Source organism: Otolemur garnettii, unplaced genomic scaffold, assembly GCF_000181295.1.
Source record: "Otolemur garnettii isolate 467f Iridium unplaced genomic scaffold, OtoGar3 scaffold00060, whole genome shotgun sequence".
In the NCBI taxonomy this organism is placed as follows: domain Eukaryota; kingdom Metazoa; phylum Chordata; class Mammalia; order Primates; family Galagidae; genus Otolemur; species Otolemur garnettii.
The window spans coordinates 3,683,605-3,707,573 of NW_003852455.1; the positions used below are offsets into that span (position 1 = coordinate 3,683,605).

The 23,969-nt window shown below is 39.9% G+C and overlaps 1 protein-coding gene across 1 annotated transcript in view; it reads left to right on the forward strand.

Moving 5' to 3' along the window:
• Window positions 1–23,969, forward strand: part of ATP13A4 (ATPase 13A4) — a 148,279-nt gene that overhangs the window by 107,478 nt on the left and 16,832 nt on the right. Inside the window, exons 14-25 of the mRNA XM_012806907.1 lie at window positions 25–175; window positions 2,392–2,478; window positions 2,702–2,855; window positions 4,023–4,134; window positions 8,855–8,979; window positions 14,149–14,312; window positions 15,067–15,189; window positions 17,404–17,483; window positions 19,139–19,181; window positions 19,555–19,664; window positions 21,495–21,591; window positions 23,419–23,491. Of these exons, the coding sequence (XP_012662361.1) occupies window positions 25–175; window positions 2,392–2,478; window positions 2,702–2,855; window positions 4,023–4,134; window positions 8,855–8,979; window positions 14,149–14,312; window positions 15,067–15,189; window positions 17,404–17,483; window positions 19,139–19,181; window positions 19,555–19,664; window positions 21,495–21,591; window positions 23,419–23,491 (1,319 nt within the window). The remainder of the gene's footprint in view (window positions 1–24; window positions 176–2,391; window positions 2,479–2,701; window positions 2,856–4,022; window positions 4,135–8,854; window positions 8,980–14,148; window positions 14,313–15,066; window positions 15,190–17,403; window positions 17,484–19,138; window positions 19,182–19,554; window positions 19,665–21,494; window positions 21,592–23,418; window positions 23,492–23,969) is intronic.

Consider the following 23,969-nt stretch of genomic DNA (forward strand, 5'->3'; position numbering starts at 1 on the left):
TTGAAGTCTTTCCCTCTTCTTTAGCTTCCAGGAAGTCCACAGCTTTGCATCAGGCAAGGCTTTGCCGTGGGGCCCGCTATGTGCAGCCATGGCCAGCTGCCACTCTCTGATCCTTCTCGATGGGACCATCCAGGGAGACCCTCTGGACCTCAAAATGTTTGAAGCTACTACTTGGGTGAGTCTCTGCTGTGCAGAGAATCTAAGAAGCTTCTTAAATGCCATAGCAACATAGGCTTTATAGCTGTTTCACAGTTACAGAACGTGAGTTTTCCAATGTGGAGAACGTTTGTCAGTGAGGGGAAAACTAATCCAAGCCTGGTTGCCCCATCTGCACAATGAAATTGATAAATTATTGTGAAGACTGGGTGGCACCTGTGGCTCAAAGAAGTAGGGCGCTGGCTCCATATGCCAGAGGTGGTGGGTTCAAACCCAGCCCCACCCAAAAAAAAAATTATTGTGAAGACTAACTGAGATGATGTATTAACAAAACCCTTGGTACTGTGCCTGGCACATATTACAGGCTCAGTAGTAAACACTGCTGTCTCTAGTACCTAAGGAGAACTCTAGTACCTCATGGTGACCTTAAGTTTTTATTCCTATTAATTTGGTATTGATTTTATTTCTAAGGCTGGAAACAACAGAGAGGAAAATCATTAAAGAATTTGTTTTGAGACAGAGTCTCATTTTGTCACCCTCAGTAGAATGCTGTGTTGTCCTCATAGCCTCATAGCCTCAGCCCCCCGAGTAGTTGGGACTGCAGGCCCCAAACACCCAGCTATTTTTAGAGATGGGGTCTCACTCTTTCTTAGGCTGGTCTCGAACTCTTGAGCTTAAGCAATCCACCTGCCTCAGCCTTCTAGAATGCAAGGACTACAGAAATGAGCCACACACCTGGTCTCATTAAAGAATTTTTATCAAGACTCTGAGCTAGGTTTAATTGCGAATGGTGCAGGGCAGGGATCTGGCTCTTCCAATTCTCACTTGGGCTGTGCTTTTGCTGACTGCTCAACCCTGCTAGGTCAGTTGTCTCTCATATTGGGGAGTTAGCTCCCATGACCATAAAATGAGAGGATTGAATTAGACCAGGAGTGTTCACATAAAACAAAATGAGACCAAAAAACCTGGAATCTTTTTTAAAAGGAAACATTATTCAGAAGTACCTTTTAGAAACTAAATACTCCAGCAAGAATGGCTCCTACTAAAAAGTCCCAAAATAACAGATACTGGCATGGCTGTGGAGTAAAAGGAATTCACATTCACTGTTGCTGGGGCTGCAAACTAGTGTAACCTTGATGGAAAGTGGTATGAGATACCTCAAGGAGCTAACAGTAGACCTACCATTTGATCCATCAATCCCAGTACTGTGCATCTACCCAAGGGGAAAAAAAAGACATTTTATGAAAGCTAAATAGTTGGAATTGCTCCAGTTGAAAGGGAAGATGGGGCAGGAAGGTGGAGAATAGAGAGCACACAGACCCAGATACTTAGTTCTAAGCCCATCCATTCATCCTGCATATAGTTCTAGGTCCCAGTGATACACTGTGAGTGCCAGTAAGAAAGACAAGTTTCAGGGTTCCTTCCAGACCTCATAGAGCATTATTTCATAGTCGTCTGATTTTACTTTGCTAATCTTCCATCCTTTCTACGTTACTGATTCTGCATTTTTCAAGCACTCAACGGGATGATTACAAAGCACTGTGTTATCTTTAGGTAAAAGGTTTCTTTGACTATAATTTAGGGCAATCATTATAGTAATTACTAATGTTAACCAAGTACAGTACAGTCCCTGCCCTGCCCTGCCCTGAGGACCATCAATCCAAACAAGGCAGGCTGGCAATAGCAGGAGCAGCAGTGAACTCCAGGAAAAGACCGAAAGGTGCTTGCTTCACACTGATTAAGTCTGGCTATTCATACTCCCCACTTTCAAGTTAAGCTCTTCAGAAATGGAGAATGAGCCTTTATACAGCACATGCCAACGGAGAAAACAGGACAAATGGCATGAATAATTCAGAAGTGTCTGCCCTTCAAGTTTTTTTTTTTTTTTTTAATTAAATCGTAGCTGTATACATTAATACAGTCATGGGGTACAGTGTGCTGCTCTTATATACAATTTGAAATATTTTCATCAACTAGTTGACATAGTGATTGTGTTAAGACATTTATATTCTACATTTAGAAGGATTTGTGCCCTTCCAGTTTTGCGGCATTTCCAACGCTTTACCTTTTTCTGGGGCAGAAGAGGTCTGGTTCACCTCCCTGTAGCTGAGGAAAGAGACACAGAGCTACACTGAGGTGGTCTGAGCCTTTTTCTCAGGGGGAGGGTTTAAGCTTAGCATTAGTAGTTAGATAATAACTATGTCTCTACAATAAAATATCCCATTTGTGAAACAGGAAATGGCTATTTCTGGGGACGATTTCCACCTCAAGGGAGTGCCGGCCCAGGCCCTGGTTGTGAAGCCCTGCAGCACAGCCAGCCAGGTAAGCAGAGCCTGCTGCTCCCCCCACGACCCACACAGGGATACTCTGCTCTGACTATGGTTTTGAAAGGTCACAGATGTATCTTCTTTGACATCTGGGTGTGAAAATTGGTGAGACTTTTCCCCTTTTTTTGCCAAAAATCAGAATAGAGGCCGAGTAGTTAATGCCTGATAGCTGAGAGCTGTGTCAACCTGTGCCTCTTCATCCTTCATCCCTCAACCAGGTGCCTGTGGAAGGAATTGCAATCCTGCACCAGTTCCCATTCTCATCAGCCCTGCAAAGGATGACCGTCATTGTCCAAGAGATGGGGGGGGGTCGGCTGGTGTTCATGAAGGGTGCCCCAGAGAGGGTGGGCAGCTTTTGCCAACCCGAGACAGGTCAGTAAACAGAATTTTATTACAATTGACCAATCTGTAGTCAGGTAAATATGTCCCCATACCACTTCCTCTATGAGTCCAATTGCCTGCTGGTCATCATCAGTTGGGTGACTCATTGGCCTTCTAAATTCAATACCAAAATCAAGCTTATATTTCTCCCAATTTCCCATTTTGGTGAATGGTAACACCCTCACCCCCCAATTTGGGTGTTGTCTCTGATCTTTCCTCTCCCTCCTGCCTGTGTCTTGTGAGTTGCTAATCCATGACGCTGTCATGGGTCAATGTTGGCTTTCACCATTCTCGACCATTTCAACAGCTGGTGAATCAGCCTCGGCCTCCAGTCTCTTTCACTCTGATTTAGCCTCTATGCTGTGACCAGATTGGTCTTTCTATCGCAACTATGTTGCCACTTTTTTGCTCTGATTCTTCTGGTTGCTTCCCCGAAGGCTCCACTATAATCTCAGATTTCTTCAGGATTATCTATGAGGCTTTCATGACCTGACCTGCTTCCTTTGAGCCAAACTAAACACCTAGGGCTTTCTGTCTCATGCCTCCATGCCTGAGTGCGCAATGTTTCCCCAGCCAAAAAGCTCTTCCTTCCTTCCCCTAATCTCCTCCCAGTCTAATGTTGGTACCAGTAAGTACCTTTCACGGCATGCTGCAATTGCCTGGATCATTGCAATGATCTCATTCAACTGCATTATTAGTCTACTGGCTGTTACTCATTTAGATAGAAATCCTTAGAGCTGAGCTAGCAGTTTAATCTCTTCCTAGCCCAGGTCTGGCACTTTTCCCCTTTTTTGCTAAAAATCAAAATTATAGGCTGAGTAGTTAATTCCAGATAGCTAAGAGCTGTGTTGACCTATGATATAGATTCTCAATAAATGTTTGTTGGTTGAACTGGAGAAAAAAAGAATTCTATATTTTCCCTATTTTTTTTTTTCCAAATGCTTCCTTTTCATTTCAGTTTCACTGGACCCCAAAAGGTCAACTCTGACAATATAGTTATGTTTAGAACTGCTGCTTGTATGCACATCTTTGTAGAGGTGTGTTTTCTTGGGCAACAGTTAGATGTTTGTAAAAAAACTGCTTTACCAGTACTGGCCATGTAAATATTGGCCAGTACTAGTTTTGGCCAATACTAATCCTGTGTTACTTTCTAAACAGTACCAACTAGTTTTGTTAGTGAACTTCAGATTTACACGACACAGGGCTTTCGGGTCATAGCACTGGCCTACAAGAAGCTGGATGATGACTCCCATACCACTGCCTGGACAAGGTAAGTGGGAAAGCATTTTGACAAAGTCAAATGATTTGGTGGAAAAATGCACCAGAATGGGATGAGACTCAAGGGTTCTGGGTGGTAGATATAGTAATATAGCTTGCTAAAAATTTATTTGTGTACATAAAATATTCTTAACATTGGTCAACAGGAATATAGTCATTCATGCCATTCCTAAATCATGAAGCTAATGTGACTGAGAAATGTTTATGAGAAATAAATACATAAAATACAAAATATGATGTGATTTTACAGCTTTGTGAAAACAGACATATGAATACAACCAGTGTTTCAGAGTTTGAAATTGTGGTCATGACCCCACTTCTTTGTTTTTCATTCTAGTTGGTGGATTAGTGGGAAGTTATGAAACATAACATTTGCCTGAAAAAATATCTTGGTAGGAAATACACCGCTTAATGAAACAAATAAATATATCTTAGATTATATAATCTAGGTCAGCGGTTCTTAACCTGTGGGTCATGACCCCTTTGTAACAATGAAAATACATCACAGCCTTAAGAAGGTTGAGAACCACTGATCTAGGTAATGTTTGCAGAAAAAGGAAAAACTATTGAGGTCCCATACTGGAGAAAGTTTTGGTGTGTGTAGATTAAAATAGACATGCTCAGTAGCTGAAATAGACTGCAGGATTCAGGAATCCAACTTCATTTGCTGTGTGTGTTTTTTATAATTTTCCACTGGTTTTAGGCTGCCATGTTTATTTTGCCTTCAATGCCATTTCCAGTACTCTGTGTCAGCCACGACTGTTTACACTGCTATGGAGATAATCAAGGCTTATTTTCCCATGTAGGGTTTTAAATATGGAAGGTCTAATGTATTTGCTTTCAACTTTATCAACTAAAATGTTCTCTTGTTGTAACTGTGTTTTAGAACTCTTCTTTTGACATAGTAAAATAAAATTTATGCATCATATGTAACATTATCTGCACATATTCCTTGTCAAAATGAACATTATGCCTATTATATAGTAAAAATTTTAAAAAGGTATACCATAGAAGGTAATAGTTTTAACAACAGCTCAGCTGATGCCACTAAAAGAAAATGAAGTGACAAGTTGCTTGTGACAATGTATAGAATCATTGAGGCTGCAACAGCTTCAAAGGTAGGCTGATAAAGGTTTGAAGTCTCAAACACCCCAGGCGTGCTGCTGGTGAGGTCATTGTGAAATGGTTAACAACAACTCTTGGTAAAACTCTGAAGAAAATAGAATAATTTCTTCTCAACTTACATAGTATAGATAGTTATATTATTGCAAAATTGAATAGAATATTAAAAGTGTGAAAATGCTTTGTTTTTATATATAAAACAGAGCCAAGTATAATAAGTAATTTTATAATTGTTTAATATACAGTGACATTATATATATCATTATAATACAGTATATTATGTCATTATAACGGTTGTCTAAGATAAATAGTATAAGCCTAAAATGACTTTGGAAAATATTCCCATTTTTTAGCATTCCTAATGTCCAATAAAATACCGAAAGGTATGAGGAATGGAGGATAATTCTTCATGTTTATCAGTCATTATAGAAAATCTTGCTTAGATGCCACAACATCTCTGCTGAGAATGCCTGATGTGACCTTCTGACTTTACGAATGAGCCAAGTGAGGTCCATTAGGGGAAGTGGTTCATTGTGTGAGATTCTTCGACTTACTGGACCAGTCTCCCCAGGGGCAGCTCAATGTACTCCTGCAACCCTGGCTATTACAACTCTGGATGTTCGTTGTAATTTGATCAACCCATTTCAAAGTCACTCAAGACAGAATACTAAAAGTGAACTTTGAGATTTGATGTCACAGTTTGAAAAAGAGGAAATTTGTGTCCAAGGAAGGGGTGGAGCAGAATGAAACTTTATTTCCCGAGAGCCTGTTGCTAGGGATATAGCAAGGTTCTGGCTGCTATGCTATAGCTTATGACTATCATAATAAGATATTTGTGTATTCACAAGTTGCAAAGTCATGGTTTTAGAACTTCTAGATGTAACCGAGCACTGGCTATAGAGGCTCATGGGTAGTAGAGGATGGTGCAGACTATGGCACGTGGGAGAATACATGTCCTGCCTAAAGGCACAAAAATTCTAACTTTTCAAAATCTGGTATGGCCTAAACACAAGTTTAATGATAGAATTCGGTCTTAGGTCGTAATATGCCTCTTTTCTCTTAAAGCTATATCACCACAGGTATATGGATAACTAAATTAACTTCCTTGTCCTTTGCTAATTCCTGATTAGGACAGGACTTTCTTTCTGGGTATTTTGTTTTTGCCTCTGTTGTGTGTGGTTACTTAGGGTGTTTCTGTTCAAGGGTTATTGGCTCACTTTATGCATACTTCATCTTTTAGAAGTCACACGGATTTTAAGAACCTAAGGCATAACCAGAGGGATGACAGTGCTTCCTTTGTATTACACTCATCATTATTTATTATTTCAGAAAGAGCTTTAATGTCTATGCAGGAAGCAGGAGAGGATAGCATGCTAGTCTCAGGTGTAGAGTTTGAGAACTCTTAAGAAATTACTCCCTTTAATTTCTTGGTTCACAGTGAATACTCATGAAAAGAAGAATCATGTAACACTGGAACTGGCAGAGGCCTTGGAGATCCCAAGCTGAACTAGATCACCAAAGAGAACAGATGTTCTCAGGTCACGCAGCAAGGTAGTGGTAGGACTGAGATTAGAACTCTAGCTTCCTGACTATTGTCTGGGACCCCTCTGAAGGCCATAACCCAGAGAAACTAGAAATGCTAGTGCCAACATAGGCTATGGAAAATATTTGACCCTGCAGCCATTTTCTTGGCCTAACTTGGCACCTTGTGGTTGGCTGTATGTAATATGATCTCTGAAAATAACTAAAGCTTGAGGTCTGAGCACAAAGAACTTGAGAAAGTTTGGCAATCCTCAATTAGACATCAACTAGCTAAGTTATCCTTCAAAGACCAGATTAACCATCACCTTCCCCAGGAGGGTTCCTGCAATCACTTCACCCAGGAATAACTGCACCCTCTTCTCTGATTTCATGGGTCTTGATTTATACCTCTGCCAGGATCCTTTTCCCAGGCTTCCATAGAACTGAAGTGGTCATGTCTAAGTTTTACCTCCTGGTAGAATATGAAATCTCTGAAGTTAGGGGCTACTATAGTTTTTCCATATTCTCTCCTTCTTCTCCTCAGTGCAGTTCCTTGAACTCACTAATGGTAGAATTTTTGAAAACAGAAATGAATTTTTCTAGATTGTCTGGGAGAAAGAAGCCACATTAGTCTCAGAGCATTTCAAGGAGGCACACATTTGCTGAGCACTTTCTGTGAGTCTGGCAATAGGTGGGCATCGTTGAACACAGCATTGAGTCAACTGGGCTTCCCCTCAAGTAGTTGAGACTGAGTGACAGATCACAAAGCCAAGACTGGTAATATATGGACAAATAAAATATGAACTAAAGTGAGGCAGTGGTAATATAACAAGGGGGCAATTATTTCTATCTGATGAATCCTTTCTGGGAGAGTTACCATGAGAGCTGGGTCTCAAAATACTAGCAAATCATGGGGGAACTTATAACCTTTTCCGTGAATTAAGGAAGAATATCTCATAGCAGTCTAGAACAAAAGTCTAGAGATGGTTAAGTACAGAGACTATCCATGGTGACTGGTCCAACTTGACTTAAAATTAGAACGAGTGAAGAATTTAGTGATAGGCTGAAAAGATAGTTTGGAACCACCTTATAGAGAGACTTACATGTCAGGTTCAGAAGAGTGAGAAATGCCATCTCCCAAGCATGCTCTGAGCTGAGCAGTTCAAACTGTCCATGCTCTGGGGCTCTGATGGAGCTTCCTGGGAGCATCAGCTAACTGTAGTTCATGACCCTGGCTTATGTGAGACCCAGCAGTCAGACCAAATGCACAAGTGGCAAGCAAGTCAAGGAGCTTTCTAGTAGTGCTGTTTTCATTTGTGTTTCAGCCAGAATTGGGCAGTGCTGGCGTCCTGTTCTCATGTCTGCATGTAAGATGTATGAATCATGGAAGAATCTTTGAACTAATCTCAACTGTATTTACTGCTCTTGGTCCTTTAAAATGTTCCTGAAAATGTTCTTGTGGTGAATAAGAGCCTTGGAGGCTTTACTTGCTCTCAGAAACATCCAGGAGAAAAAGAGCATTGCTACCAGTGGAGAGAGGAAGAGAGAGGAGCTTGGCCTTAATAGAGGAACATTTGTTGAAATTATGACTTCATACTTCCTGGGCCTAAAACAGTGTTGATTACAGCCTTGGTTTCTGAAGAAACTGGCAGTTATTTTCCTTGTGCTTCTCTTAATGTTCCATGACATTTTGAATTCCCCTTTGTTACTTAGCAGGTGAGGTAACACTTATAGTCTTTTAGCTTGATTTCTACAAAGCTTTTGCTTAATACGTACTCTCCTTCTCTTGACTCAGTGAATAATTCCACATCCTTTGTGTTTCCTTCTGCATTTTTTCTGGATTATACCTGAATGTGATTAGTGCCTAAAGAACTGTGTTTGAATGAGTGAGTGGAACCACTTCAACAAAGGTCTTTGTCTTACTTCCTGTAAGAAAGCTGTAATGTTCTATTTCTGTTCAATCATATATACATATATGTCATATATAAATGACTGAACAGAATAAAAAATATATATGATTGAATGGAATCAGTCAATCTATCTATCTATATATGTGTGTATATTTCCAGGGAGGAGGTGGAATCAAATCTCATATTTCTGGGATTGCTGATCTTGGAGAATCGGTTGAAGGAAGAGACTAAACCTGTCTTGGAAGAGCTCATCTCAGCCCGGATAAGGACCGTAATGATCACAGGTATAGAACAAAGTGTATAGGGAAGACAATAAAAATTTGATGTGGAAATTGAGATTTGCTTATTTGACAGTTATTTTTGGCTACCTACTTTGGGCCAGACGCCATCCCAGATGCAAGACTGGGAACAAAAAAAAAAGGCAAAGTAACTGTTTTCAGTGAGCTTCCATTTCAGCGGAATGATGGAAAATCAATCAATCAATCAATCAATGAACCGATTAGTATAAGTGTTTTGAGGTACACAAAATAAGATGATGTGGTAAAGTATGTCTGACCATCTACTTCAGGTGAGGTGGTTAAGAGAGGGCTCTCTGAGAGGTGACATTTGAAATAAAACCTGAATGACAAGAAGATGTGGGCCAGGCAAAGATGATGGTTTTTATTATCAAGTGCTAGAAGAAAAATGCTTAGTCATTGTGGTCTATAAACCACATTGAAGGCCTATAAATATTAAAGCCTAGGATGCTGGAGATAAAAATCTGTATGTATGCTGTTCTCTCTCCTCCTAACCCTAGAGCCCAAATCATACAACAGGAGAGCAAGAGAAATGTATGAAATCTCTTAATAAAATTAAATGTGGATTTCTTAATGAAATTTCACGCTGACGGTATAAATGTTTTTTTTAACTGGAGACGAGAGGTGAATAAATAAGTTCCTGATGAATTCATATTCATGCTCATGTGTTTCGTGTGCTCCTTTCTTTCCTCTGCTCTCATCATCAGATGTTTTTAACGTGATTATCTGTGTCACTAAGACACATCGTGTCCCCATCAACCAGTTGCTCCTCCCCCTCACACCCCCAAAGCCAATCCTAAGGCTGGAACTCTAGAATATTCTCTTTCCTCCTTCTGCATCCTTCTCCATCCCTTCTTTCTAGACTCCACAATCCAAGAGAATTTGAGATTACTTTTATTTTACAGTCAGATTGGTCAATCTGACTTTTAGGTTAGTTTATGATAGAATGTCACACTATGACCCTTCTATTTCAAAAATCTTTATTTAGCACTTATGTTACTCATAATCTATCCCTCACCATTCAGATTAATGTACAAGGGAGAGTTCATCATTCTCCACCCTCCCTCTTCATTTCCTTTTCCTCATTTTGAAAATTCTGCTGTTTCTTTCTTTGGTTGTTTACAGCTCTTTTCTCAAGAATTGACCTTGGATGGAATAGAGGGATGATGTGCTGTCTGATTTTCTATATATGCTGGAAGATTTTTCTTTGCCCTGACAGTGAATAATTCTTGAGGTAGAGTTTTTTTCCCTAATTGTCTGTACGTAGCTGCTCTTCCCTTTCCCTGGTTTCTGGTTTTGCACATTACAAGTCCAATGCCAGTTCTCTGCAGGTAACTGGTTCTTTTTTGCATGTAATCTTTTACATTCAACTTAGGAGCACAGAACTATTTGCTAGGTGTTTGTCTTTTTTGATTATTCATTTAGTCTGGAACATAGAGAGCACTTTTAATCTTTCTTCCTCCTTGAAGAAAAATTTATTCTGTTGTTTGTTTAATTATTGCCTTTCTTCTCTGGAATTACTTTCTTTTTTTTAAACTTCTGGACTTTCTATCATTCACATGGCAGGTCTCCTGGGATCTATCCTTTCAGTCTCTTTTTTTCTTGTGATTGCCACCTTTTTATAATTTTGCTTTGTGCTTGAAGATTTTTTCATTTGCACTCAGTTTTTCCAAACTAGTCTCAGCTTTCAGCAATGTCCATTATCTCCTTCAAATCTCTATTGAACTGTTAAGTTCTTATATTGTGTTCTGAGGTGCAAGTGGCTCTAGAAAATCGTGTTTGCTTGATTTTTTTGTGTTGCATTTGCATCTTCTTGGGTGCCCGTATTATTTTTAATGCAGGTTTCCTCTATCCCCGGCAGCTTCTTTATTTCACCAGTTCTGAATATTCTGCCTGATCTTTTCCCGTCCAGCTTCTGGGATTTCTTAGGTTGTCGTACTTCTTAATCAGATGAGTTAAACTCAGCATGGGCCATATATCCTAAAGTTTGTAGATCTCACGCCAGTGGGAGATGGCAAAATGGGGCTACGTTGCAAAGCAGACAGGCTGTTGGTGCCCTGCTTGGACATGTGGGGCAAACTCTTACCTCTCCTGGCTCCCTAGATTCCTCCACCTGGGCAGGGCAGCTCCTTCCCACCAGTTCAGCTTTCTTAAGGCTCCTCCTAAGTATTTGGTAGAATCCTTGGGGAAGTTATATTAGGGATAACCAGCCAGATGCTATATTATTATTTTTTTTTTAGTGGTTGCTTTAGGAATCACGATATATGTACCTGATTTTCAAGAAGATTACAACCAGAAGTGTCTCTTACCTTCTCTTCCTTAAATTATTTTTGTTGTAAATATGACACACACTAACCCCCCCCCGACAATGGTATAGTCTTCACTGTCAACGGTGAAAAGTTATGTAATGAAAGTGAAGAAAACCAGACTTTTATGTTTACCCAGAACTTTGTCATTTCTCTTGCTTTGTTTTCATTTCTTGAGTTACAAGTTAACTTCTATTATCGTTTCCTTTCAACCTGAAGGACTTCTTTTAGCATTTCTTTTTGAGCATGTGCTCTGGAGACAAATTATCTGAATTTTTATTCATTTGAGAATATCTTTATTCTCTTTCATTCCCAAAGAATATTTTCACTCTCTATAGGCATCAGAATTGACAGTTCTTTTCTTTTGGCTCTTTACAGATGTTGTACACTGGGGTCTTGCCTCCCTATTTTTTGATGAGGAATCTGTGATAGTTTGAATTCTCCTTCCCTCCTATGTAATGTCTTGTTCTCTAACTGCTTTTTTTTTTTCTTTTCTTTCATTTTTTGCCATTGATTGCTGCATGTCTAGATGAGATTCTCAGTAAGTGCATCCTGCTTGGATTTCACTGAGCTTTTTTAATGTGTACATATAAATCTTTTATCATATTTGGGGAATTCTCTGCTATTATTTCATCAGTTATAGTAGAACCTCTATAGTTGACCACCTCCCTACACTGACTGCCTTGTTAAGTTGACCTAATTTTCATGGACTGGACATCTGTCATGTGTGTATCAGTACAGTAGGCCTAGTTCTGTATGTTGACCATCTCTGTATGTTGATCAGTTTGTTGCCGTTCTTTGGTTGTCAATTTACAGGAGTTCTACTATATTTTTTTCTCTTCCAATTTCATTCTCCTCTTCTTCTTATACCCTAATGAGATGAATGAATCCTTTTGAAATAATTGAGTTTTATTTTTATTTTTATTCATTTACTTATTTTTTGAGACAGAGTCTTACTTTGTCTACATTGGAAGAGTGCTGTGGCGTCATAGCTCACATCAACCTCAAACTCTTGGGCTCAAGCGATTCTTTTGCTTCAGCCTCCCAAGTAGCTGGGGCTATAGGTGCCTGCCACAATGCCTGGCAAGTTTAAGAGTCAGGGTGTCACTTTTGCTCAGGCTAGTCAGGAATGCCTGAGCTTAGGTAAATCTACTTGCCTCGGCCTCTCAAAGTGCTAGGATTACAGGTGTGAACCACCATGCCTGGCCCGAGTCTATTCATTTTTAAAAGATGTTCTCTCTGTCCTTCAGGTTGTGTGATTTCTATTGATCTACCTTCAAGTTCACTGACTCTGTCCTGTCATCTCTATTTTGCTATTAAGTACATCCATTTTTTTTTTAATTTCAGGTATGAGAGTTTTTAATTCTAAAGTATCCATTTTGTTCTTTTTTATAGTTTATATTTTTTGTTGTTGAGAATGTTTATCTTTTCATTTATTTCAAGAGTATTAACATTTACCACATGAAGAAAAGTTTATAATAACTGCTTTAAAACTATTATCTGATAATTCCAATATCTGGATCATGTGTGGACTGGCAACTGTTTCTTTTTCTTTCTTTCTTTCTTTTTTTTGAGAATCAGCCAGATTTTTCATAAGTTGAATATCCTTAACATTTGGATTATTATGTTGTGAGACTTTGGATCCCGTTAAAATCTTGTATAGAACATTGAGCTTTCTGTTTTAGTGAGCAATCAACATAAAGTTCTGTCTTGTCTATTGCAGGTGGTGATTGCAATACTAGTTTAGATATTAAATCTTTTGCTATGATGTCTGGGTCTCCCCCATTCAGGGGTTACTTTTACAATTGGGAGATGATTTATATGATACTTCAATTCTTTTTCGTTGTTGTTTTGAGACAGGCTCACTTTGTTGCCTTGGGTAGAGCGCCATGGAGTCATAGCTCACAGTAACCTCAGACTCCTGGGCTCAAGAGATTCTCTTGCGTCAGCCTCCCATGTAGCTGGGACTACAGGTGCCCACCATGATGCCCAGCTATTTTTAGGGATGGGAATCTCACTCTAGATCAGTGTGATCAGGAACTCATGAGCTTAGGTGATCCTCCAACCTTGGCCACTCAGAGCGCTGTGATTACAGGCATGAGCCACCATGCCCGGCCCTCATAGATCAATCCTTGAAGCTTTGGTTATCTTTCTTTGTATTGTTCTGGGCTGAGCACATGAGGTATCTAATTTATACACTGAGTTAGTCCCCTTGTCTAGCTCTCTCCTTTTCAGAATTTTCCCTTATATACTTCAGCCCACAAGAACCCCTTTTTCTAGTTCCTGTGGCCAGGAAGACTGGGTTTCCTCTAGAGTTTTAGTTTCCTGAACAACTCTTAGACTGAGACCCATACTTGGGTCAGACATGTGAGAGGAGAGAGAAAAAGAGCTAAGAAACTCATCCCCTCTGAGGTTGCTTCTCCAGTTTGATGCCCTTCTACAGTCTGCCTGGTTTTCTTTACTTTTCAAAGTCCTTGGTAGTTAGCATTTTCTACTGTGCTTGTGGGAGAGAGAGATTATGGTGGGCTTATCCCATCTTGATGGGAAGTGGAACAACTAGATACCACATTGAATCAGTAGGGTTTTCCTAAACATTTGCAAAGCTACTAACAAATGACAGAAATAGATTTGAATTTTGCTTTCAGGCAGAAATACACTGGTAGGTCATAAAAAAGCAATAAGAACAACAAAAGGGATTATGGCATCACAGAAGGTCAGGGCTAAAACAGACCTTAGAGATTATATCTCTTTACAACTCAATTATGGATTGAACTCTTTACCCTGGTTTTCCATGCTTTGCATGAGTTGGTTCCATTTCTTCATCCTCATCTCGGGACACTCTTTCTTCTAGGTGACAATCTTCAGACTGCAATAACAGTGGCCAGAAAATCTGGGATGGTTTCTGAAAGCCAGAAAATCATTCTCATTGAGGCAAATGAAACCACTGGGTCCTCATCAGCAGCTATATCTTGGAAATCAGTAGAAGAGAAGAAACACATCCCATATGGGAATCAGGTATGTCTGAAAAGAGACCTTTTACTGTGTCACTTACTTGTTTCACAGTGTTGGCAACTGGGCAGCTACAGCCTGGATTCAACATAGTTCTACAAATATCTAACACATGCTCAGTTCAATGAACTCAATTATATCAGTTTCCCATACTGTTCCCACTGAGCTGTAAAGTACAATGCTCTTCTGAGTACTGGAAATAATCCATTATTTTCATCTTAAACGTTTTTTTTGCACTTTCCCCTTGCTTGTCAGCCACCCTATTGGGTTTAAAGGGGATTTAGTACCTGGGAGAGACACTGCTGTGTGCATCAGAAAATCAGACTATGTCTTCAGATTGAGAGAAAGGCAAGTTTTATTCACTCTTCTCCAGGCTTGTCAGTATTCTATCTCCATTGTGCCCTTGTAGAACACAATATTAACTCTGTAAGAAAAAAAATAGTAAGCTCTCACTTCAGGGAGAGATTTGTTAAGCTGCAGTGCTTTTGTATTTTACACTTGAAATGTGTGAAATGTGCTCTTCTCTGGGACTCACCAAGATCAAATCAATGTGAAAACAGGACATGAGTACGTGTTATTCTCCTAGTGACTGGTGGCCAGGATGTGCAAAGTTTGATCCAGCAAAAAGTGCTTCTCTAAGGAATCAGAACTGGAGTATGACTTTTGCAGACAGATCCTGGTCTGTCTTCATTACCTTCTCTCAGATCCTAACCTCTTTGTCAAGCAGAAGAGTCTAAAACAACTGTGTCTGGCTTTGCAGGACAATTATATTAACATCAGGGAAGAAGTCTCTGATAATGGCAGAGAAAGAAGTTACCATTTTGCCCTAAGTGGAAAATCCTTTCATGTTATTAGTCAGCATTTCAGCAGCCTGCTGCCAAAGGTACGTTCTATGAGGGTAACAATTTCCCTGTGAAGATGCTGTTGATGTCACAGAGAAGGCTCCTATTTTAAGTCTCTCAATAAGTAATACATACCCAGTTTTATGTATCATAAGAGAGGTAGATATTTTTGCAAAGGTTACTGTTGTCCCATTTCCTACTAGATTTGAAGTAAATAAACTTGATTAGTAAATTTTCCATCATCTGTAGGATTGAAGTGTCAGTGATTCCTCAAATTATAAAGATTAATTTGGGGTGATTGTGACTATATTGCCATGATGAAGGGTCTCACAATAGAGTGCAAATCCTACAGTGATACAGGAAGGTAGGCTGAGAGTAAAGGTACTTCATTAGGTTTTTGATAGATGACCTCTGTCCTGAAGAGGCTCTGATGAAGAGCAAAGCCATAGTGAAGTGGGTCAATTACATATCCATGCGTGTGTGTGTGTATACACACACATGGTCATTCCTCAGTATCCATGAAAGAACCATTCCTCGTGATTCTAGGACCCCCCCCAGGAATACCAAAATCTATGAATGCTCAAATAAATCCCTTGCATAAAATAATGGCATTTGCATACAATCTATGCGCGTCTTTCTGTATACATTAAGTCACCTCTGAGTTACTTATAATACTTATCACAATGCAAATTCTGTGCAAATAGTCATTATACTGTATAGTTTAGGGAATAATTACAAGAAAAAACAGTCTTTGCATGTTGAATACAGACAAAACCATTCATTTTCTTCACCAAATATTTTTGAGCCGTGGTTGGTTTAATACATGGATGTGGAACCCCCAGATGCAGACAGCCAAATGTGAACAAACAAAAGGAAGATATGTCCAATATAACGCAAAGAGAAATCATGTATATTCAGTTGGCCATGATCTTAGATACCATTTAAGAAAAACAGAATAAAGACTTTTTTGCCACCCAACCCAGTTCATCTGCCTTGTTGCCCAAGAGGAAGCCAATACCCAGAGCCAGCAGGGTTTATAGTAGGGCAAGAGTTTCTTCTGCATGGTGTTCAGAGGGGAGATGGGAGGAATTTCTTAATTGTCCCCATTCTCCCCAAGAATTGGGGAGAAAAGATTTTTAAGGCTAATTTGACAGAGAGGAGGCTAAGTTTGGGATAAAATTATAGGAATGTGGAAATCACATTCTTCAGGGGTGTGGAAATCACTTTCTTGTTTTGCTTCAGCTCCTGGGGGCACAATTTCAGTTGAGTCAGTTTCTTGGTATGGGCTGCTGTTCTGGGCGGGTCAGCCCACTGGAGTGAGGAGTCTGGAAGATAACTACCCTTAGGGTTCCAAAAGGTAATGTTAGCTATGGAGAAAAGTTAAGAATCTTTACAACTACCAGCTTTGTGGAAAAGAGAAGCAAACGAGGGGACAGTGACCAACTATCATTATCAAGCAAGTGAGCAGACAGGGGCAGATTGTTGTCATTATTTTTAGCTAAGCCTGTTTCTTCAGAGAGTTTTGGGGGTCTTTGCTTTACTTTTCACCTTGCACCACTTCATCAGTTTGTAAGGGCATTTCAACTTTGAAACTGGCAAACAGTAAACTGAGTTCACTGCCAAGAAGACAGGAAACACATAGATCAAATACAGAAGAATTTAGATTCTGTAGAAAGGAGTGTAGGTGGGTAGAGCTGGTCCGGGCTTATATTCCCCAAACCAGTCATGTTTCGGGGCTCAAATTGGTTTGGGATATCAACTAAGCTTCATAATTGGTCAAATCCAGATGATATGATTAAGTCAAAGACCATATTCATAGTACTATTTCCCCATCAGGCTGTTTTTCTGCCAGATCTGAACAGTTTTCTGAGAAGCAGTTGCTTCTTTTTCTTCTGAGATCCTGACCTCTTGTTATTCTGCAATTTCTTACACTCTACTGGTTCAAGTTTCCATTAAGCTCAGGATTTTTCAGAATTACATGCCTTATGGCAGCTGGGATAAATTCCTGTAGGTTGTCATTTTCATAAAATATTTTTATTAAGCATTCATCTTTACTGAGTTTTGTTTTCTACTGGTCACTTATCTGATGACTAAAAATCTCAATGTTGTCTTAAAATCCCAGGGAAGGCCTGTTAGAAACAATTTCTTTTTTCATTCATGGGCGTCATTACTCATTCAATGCTCTGAATGTCATCAATTATTTCATGTATGACCAGCTGACATGATAAAAAATTTACTTTGGGGTTTTTTAACAGATACTGATCAATGGAACGGTCTTTGCAAGAATGTCTCCTGGGCAGAAATCCAATCTGGTTGAAGAATTTCAGAAATTGGAGTAGGTTCTTTGCCAATTAAGGTGGCACGAATTGCATGGGGGCGGGATGGGGTGGGGGGAAGTAAGAGGTACAGGGAGTTAGTTGCACTTAATTTGAAAATCACCTGGAGAACTTGGAACAAATATCAGAACACCACGACTCAGAGATTCTGATTCAATTGTTTATATGGGGCTTGGAAATCAGTATTTTTTCAATGCTCCTCACATAAGTTAATTTTGCATCCAATATTCAGAAGCACCAGGATAGAACATAAAGGAGATAGAATGGTGTGGGGAGAAATAAGACAGGAAGGTGGTTTGAGGTCAGTTCTTAAAGGTACAATGAGAATTTAGACTCTATTTTTATAAGCTATCATCACAGTTATGATGTAGGGAGATTCATATGATGAGAAATTCATATAACTATAAAAATATCTAAATATTCTCATGTCAAAGCATTCTTTCCATCTTAAATCAGAAAAAATACTTCTAACACCAAGGGTTTCCACTCCAAGTCAGAATGAAGAGTCTAGATGAAGTGCCCGTCATCTGGAGCCTTTATTTCCAGTTAACAGAACTCCAAGGAGCACCAGAGCTTTCTCCACTTTCCTCCACATAACTCCTTCTACTCACCTTTACCCTGTCCTCCTACTCATTGGAGACAGCAGTATGGTAGAAAAGTAACAACAGGCCCTGTGAATGCTGTGAGAGTACTCATACTTTATTAAATATTTTTTTCACTTTTTTTTTTGAGACCAATTCTTACTCTGTTGCCTAGCCTAGAGTGCCATGGCATCAGCCTAGCTCATAGCAAGTTCAAACTCCTGGATTCAAGCAATCCTCCTGCCTCAACCTCTCCAGTATCTGGGACAACAGGCACCTATCATAACACTTGGCTAATTTTTCTATTTTGAGTAGAGGCAGGGGTTGGTGGGGTTCTCACTCTTGCTCAGGCTGTCTCAAATTCCTGAGCTCAAAGGATCCTCCTTGGCCTCTGCGGGTGCTAAGATTACAGGTGTCAGCCACCCTGCCTGGCAAGAGTGCTCATACTTTAAAAAGCTGGCTATTAACATCTTTGCCAACAATTCAAGAAAGAAGTGTTTACCCAACCTCAAAAATCCATCCTGAAGTAGGGACATATTTTCTTTCTCCAACTTCTGGGCCAGGCATTGCATTTGTGAGCTGAGGGACTACCGACCAGATAGATTTCCTCTCGTGTTAGCATTAATAGCACCAAAAACTATGACTTATCATTTTTGACTTTATTAAGCACTTTCCCATATGACACCTTATTTAATACTCACAATCGTTTATTGAGGGAAAATATAATAGCTAAAAGACTAGTTCAAAATCTAGACCATCTAGCTTTAAACCATGTGCCCACTCCACTGTGCTAAGCATTTCTGTTTTACAGCTGAGACAGCTGCTCCCTAAGGAGTAAAGTGTAGTGTCTACACAAAACACCTGGAGTGGAAAAATGACATGCTAGATTCTAAATTTATTATATACGTTGCCGAGTCACACTTTACTTTTAGTCAAACCAGACTCTTAGAAACATTCTCTTAAAATATGAATTTGAACTTGAAGTAATGATGGTCACCTCATCTTTTTAGTTATAGAAATTAGCTGGTAAGGTAGCTTTGATCTCCTCCACAACTGACACGGTTCCTTTGTAGTTACTTTGTAGGTATGTGCGGCGATGGAGCCAACGACTGTGGGGTATGTAGCTGCCAGTGCCCGTGGCTGTAATCTCACCTGCAGTCCTGCTTGTCTGAAGACCTTTAGAGACAGTGCCTTTTGGGATGGATACCAGCTCCATTCCTCTGGATAGATAAACCGATGCTGGGGGTTGGGGAGGTTTTTGACCAAAGCCACACAGTGACTAAAAAGTCAGTACAGGTACTCACTGCTTTGGCCTGGTGTCCCAGTGCCATCTCGCTCTTAGGTGTCAGGCAGGGTGAAATCTGGTCATCTCCTGGCTGGTGTTTGGGCCCACAAGCCACCTTGCGGCTAGCTTACATGGCTTTTCTTATGAAGCCTCAGTAGAGATGTGTGAGTCTACATGGAAAGTAAGCTGACTCTTTGCTTTCAGGCTTTGAAAATGGCTCATGTGGGCATCTCTTTATCAGAGCAGGAGGCGTCTGTGGCCTCGCCTTTCACTTCTAAAACTCCAAATATTGAGTGTGTACCACACCTTATCAAGTAAGTAGGCATCCCTAAGCACTGTTGTTGTTGTCCCCTTGCCCCCCTCCCCCAACTTTTAGGTATAGATCCCATTGCTCTGCCCAGGATAGATCAGGGAAACTTTGTTTCCCTGGGGGTGGGGTGGGGAGGGGAGGGTGCAAAATGCCAACCTTCTAATACCAAATGGACTTACCAGAAGTTAAAAATAACTTGGGGAGAGTGGCAGCATTTCCAATGAATGAATTCACTGATTAGGTTATTTTTAGAAGATTGAAATCTGGAATTTGTTATTGCTTTCAAGTGTCAATCATCCTCTGATTTTTCAAATGTATCTCCTTAGACGCTTTATACTGGGAGATTCAAGAGAAATCCACTTGCCTGCCTTCCCTCTTTCTTGTCTCTTTATGCTTCCTCGGGGCACCCTTCTCACCCCGGTTTTCAAAGTCTTTATTGTTCTTTGGTGCTCCCACTAAAATTTGCCTTGGTGTCTTATCCCCCCGCCCCCCAACATGGTGCTTCCACTGCCTTTTATTTGAATGATCGAGGTAGTTAGCCTTGGGACTGCTCTTGGTTGCTTTAACTAGCATGCGTCTGCAGTCTGAAAAGTGCTTTGCTATCTATTGTCTTATACTTTAAAATAGCTTGCAGATGTAGGAATTTATTATTTCTTTTACAAATAAAGAAATTAAGGCTCAGAGAATTTATCTAATGTGCTCAGGCTCATATAGCCATAGAGGGTTGGAGATTGCTTCAGAATTCATTTTGTTTAAATGTGTTTTATGTAGAAATATCATACTCTTTCTGCATTGAAATGATGATTTGGCTAGTTCTTCCCATTTTTTTTTTTAAATACATGCATTTGACGAATATTTACTAAGCAGGCACTTAGTGCCAGGAACTAAGGAGATAAATAAAGAAAATACTCACTGATTTTGATAGGTGCTGTCAGGGAAATAAATAGGGTGATGTGATAGGTGGAATCAGCCGCTTCAGAAGAGGTCGGTGCTCTCTAAGGAGGTGAGGAAGGAGGCAGCAGCAAAACCATGACACAGAATAGGACCTGACTTGAGGTCAGGTTTCAGGATCCTAGAAAATCATTCAACTGTGTCTAACTTAAAGAAAAAGTGGAAGGAGCATAATTTAAATTTAAAAATATAATTTAAGCCTAATTTTTACCCCATAGAAATAGATAAAAATGGCGTTCCCTACGTCATCTACTTAAAGCTTTAAATACATACTATTTACTCAGAGTCAGCCACCAATATGCTCATATTTCCAATCTATTTAATCCTGATATATGACTAATTTGAGTGTGCATATTGTTTTAGTCCACATTTAGAAGAAGTTAAAACAGCCCAAATGAAATGTGAATCAAATGTTTGCCAAACTCCTAAAACACCTGTATGAAAATAACCCCCAAACCTGCAACCTTCTTTAAATCCTTTAGTTCATAGAAGAAAAGACTGAGACAAGGGAAATGAACTTCCAAATCATACTAGTGAATGGGGGTGAGATGTGGGGCTAGCAGCCACGTGCCCCGACTCTTAGCTCTGGAGCTGAAACAATGCCCCCAGAAAAGACAAGAGTAACTGCAACTCTGGGCTTCGTTGGCAGATCAAGGCCTGAAGACTTATGCCTGGAATTGATTTGTTCTGAAAATCCAGTCCTTTGGCATACACACAGCCAGATCTCACTGGCTCAAGGCTGTCCCGCCTTTCTTACAAACAATGGTGTGATGAGAGCTTTGATATTTTTTTTCTCTTGAGCTCAGCTAAACAGCATAGAATAACTGACTCATGTTTTTCATTGCTTTCATTTCAGCCCCTTTTCATTTCTTTTCTTACACAGGGAAGGACGTGCAGCTCTCGTCACCTCGTTTTGCATGTTTAAGTACATGGCTTTATACAGCATGATTCAGTATGTTGGCGTTCTGCTCCTCTACTGGGTATGACTTGGGACCTGGCCACTCGGTCAGTGAGAAAAACGAGTGGTGGTGAACTCTCAATTCTCAATGCTTCTTAAAGAAGGGGTACAAATAGGACACCCAGGCAATAATAGCCACTCTAAAAATATCCTCGAGGATCTTTAAAGTACACCAGAAATACACAATTGTGTGCAAGAAAAGTTGCTGGTGACAATTCTCTGCCATAGAAACTTTGTGTCTAGGGGCAGCCCAAGATCGGAACAGAATGTATCACTTTCTCTCTTGCTGTTGCTTTCACCTACTTGGACCAGGTCTCTATCTTTCCAATTCCAGCCTTGCTCTACCCTGGTATAACACTCATTAAAGATCTGGTTCTCAGTATTGGGTTTCTGGTAAATATTTCATAATTGATCTTCCCTGGAAAAATGAGTCCTGACGTTTGCCAGTTTCAATGGTGTAAATATTTCTACCATAGCCGGTTTCAAACTATCTGCTGATGTTATTGAACACAGAATGGGGCCAAGATATATAGCTGCATATACCATCATATAGTACTTGCACCATATGATGCAAGAGTTGTGCATAACCAGGTGGCATCTGTGGCTCAAAGGAGTAGGGTGACCCCATATACTGGAGGTGGTGGGTTCAAACCTGGCCCCAGCCAAAAAAACTGCAAAAAATGAAAAAAAAAAGAGTTGTGCATAATCTCAAGAGCATGCATAACAATAAGCTGCAGGAAAATGATTGGAAAGTGCTGAATTCTGGGTATTTATAAACTTTGTTTTAGTATAATTTATTTAATGGTTCATTTGCATAATATGTTTTCATATTGGCTGTGTTTAACAACCAGCTCACAACATCCCTGAAAATTTGGCAATTGTCAAGTGTTAGTAAAAGCTACATTCAACTGGTTCCCTGAATGGAGGGATTTGAAAATTGGCATATTACATTGCAAAACAAACAAACAAACAAACATATATCTTGTAATGGATTTTATTATTTAATAAGATATAAAAGGAGAAAAGATATGCCTGTTGTCTGCAAAGTTGGTGTGTGAGCATATGCTACTAACTAACACCAGAAAAGGGATATTTCATTTGTGCTGAATGTATCAAGATTCATCTCTTTATATCGCCCTCTTTCTCCTGGGTTAAAGGTTTTAGCTCTATTGTGTACAGATTTTCTGTGTCTTTTCACACTCACTGATGAGTGGCTAGAGAAGGACAGAAAGTTGACCTTGTTACAGAATCCCCAAAGTAGAGTTAAACATAAAAGATACTCTCCTACTACTAAAGGGGGGGGGGGGCAAGGAAGTAAGTTTTTTGAAATCAGAAAGACCTGAACACTTTTTCCTAGAGTTTTAAGGTGCTTTATTAGGACTTTCTAACATTTCATTTAAAACAACCAAGAGTGCAAACTGATAGGTTTAATTATTCTCATTTTCCATCAGTAAAATGTAGGTACAGTTACCCCACATCTGTCACTTGCTACTATCAGAGATGCGTTCTTTTGTTGTGCCAAACAATCCCAGATTTTCTGTTAATCAGTAGAAGAGAAAGCAGAAATGAAATTTGTAGGAAGATGTCTTTCTCAGTAAAGTAATATGGATACGCAAAGGACCCGACTCTGAGAATATGACGGTGGACCTCCTGGTCAGAGAGCATTTCCTACCTGTGCCTTTGAGATTCCCCCAATGCTGTCACTCACGGCCTCACATAGGCCCCTGACCACAGCCTCTCCTTGGTAATTTACTGGAAAACTCCTATGATGCAGTGAGAAAAGGAAAGCAGTCAATGTCCAACTTCATCCAGAACTCTTTTTAAAATCTGCTTTTCTATTTATTTTTAGGAGACAAACAGCCTTTCAAATTATCAGTTTCTGTTCCAGGATCTGGCCATTACAACTCTTATTGGGGTAACAAGTAAGACATTTTAAAGCTTTCTTGCTATGGACGGTCCCTTTACCTGGCTTTTCTCTGCCCAGAAAGGTTTGTCTCCTACAGGGACAGCAGGAGCAGTAGAGATGTGTGACTTATTCTAAAAGGTGTGTATGGGGGTGGGGAGGAGAGAGAGAGAAAGACGGAGACAGGGGGAGGGAGAGGGAAGGGAGAGAGAGAGAAAGAGAGAAGGAGGGAGAGGGAGGGAGAAGGAAGAGAAGGAGAGGGAGAGAAAGAAGGAAAGAAGGAAGGGAGAGAGAAAGAATATTAGCAAAGGAAAAGTTGTCTGTTCTGCTGTTTTCAACAAACAATAGAGCTTCCATAAATGGTCACTACACATTTATGAAAAAGACCTTGAAAATCAGGAACACTAATTTCAACGTACTTTTAAGTATAGTTATAGTTAACATGTGCCCAATGTATAGAAGCTAAGTGCTTTTATGGTTCCTATCTACAAATCTTA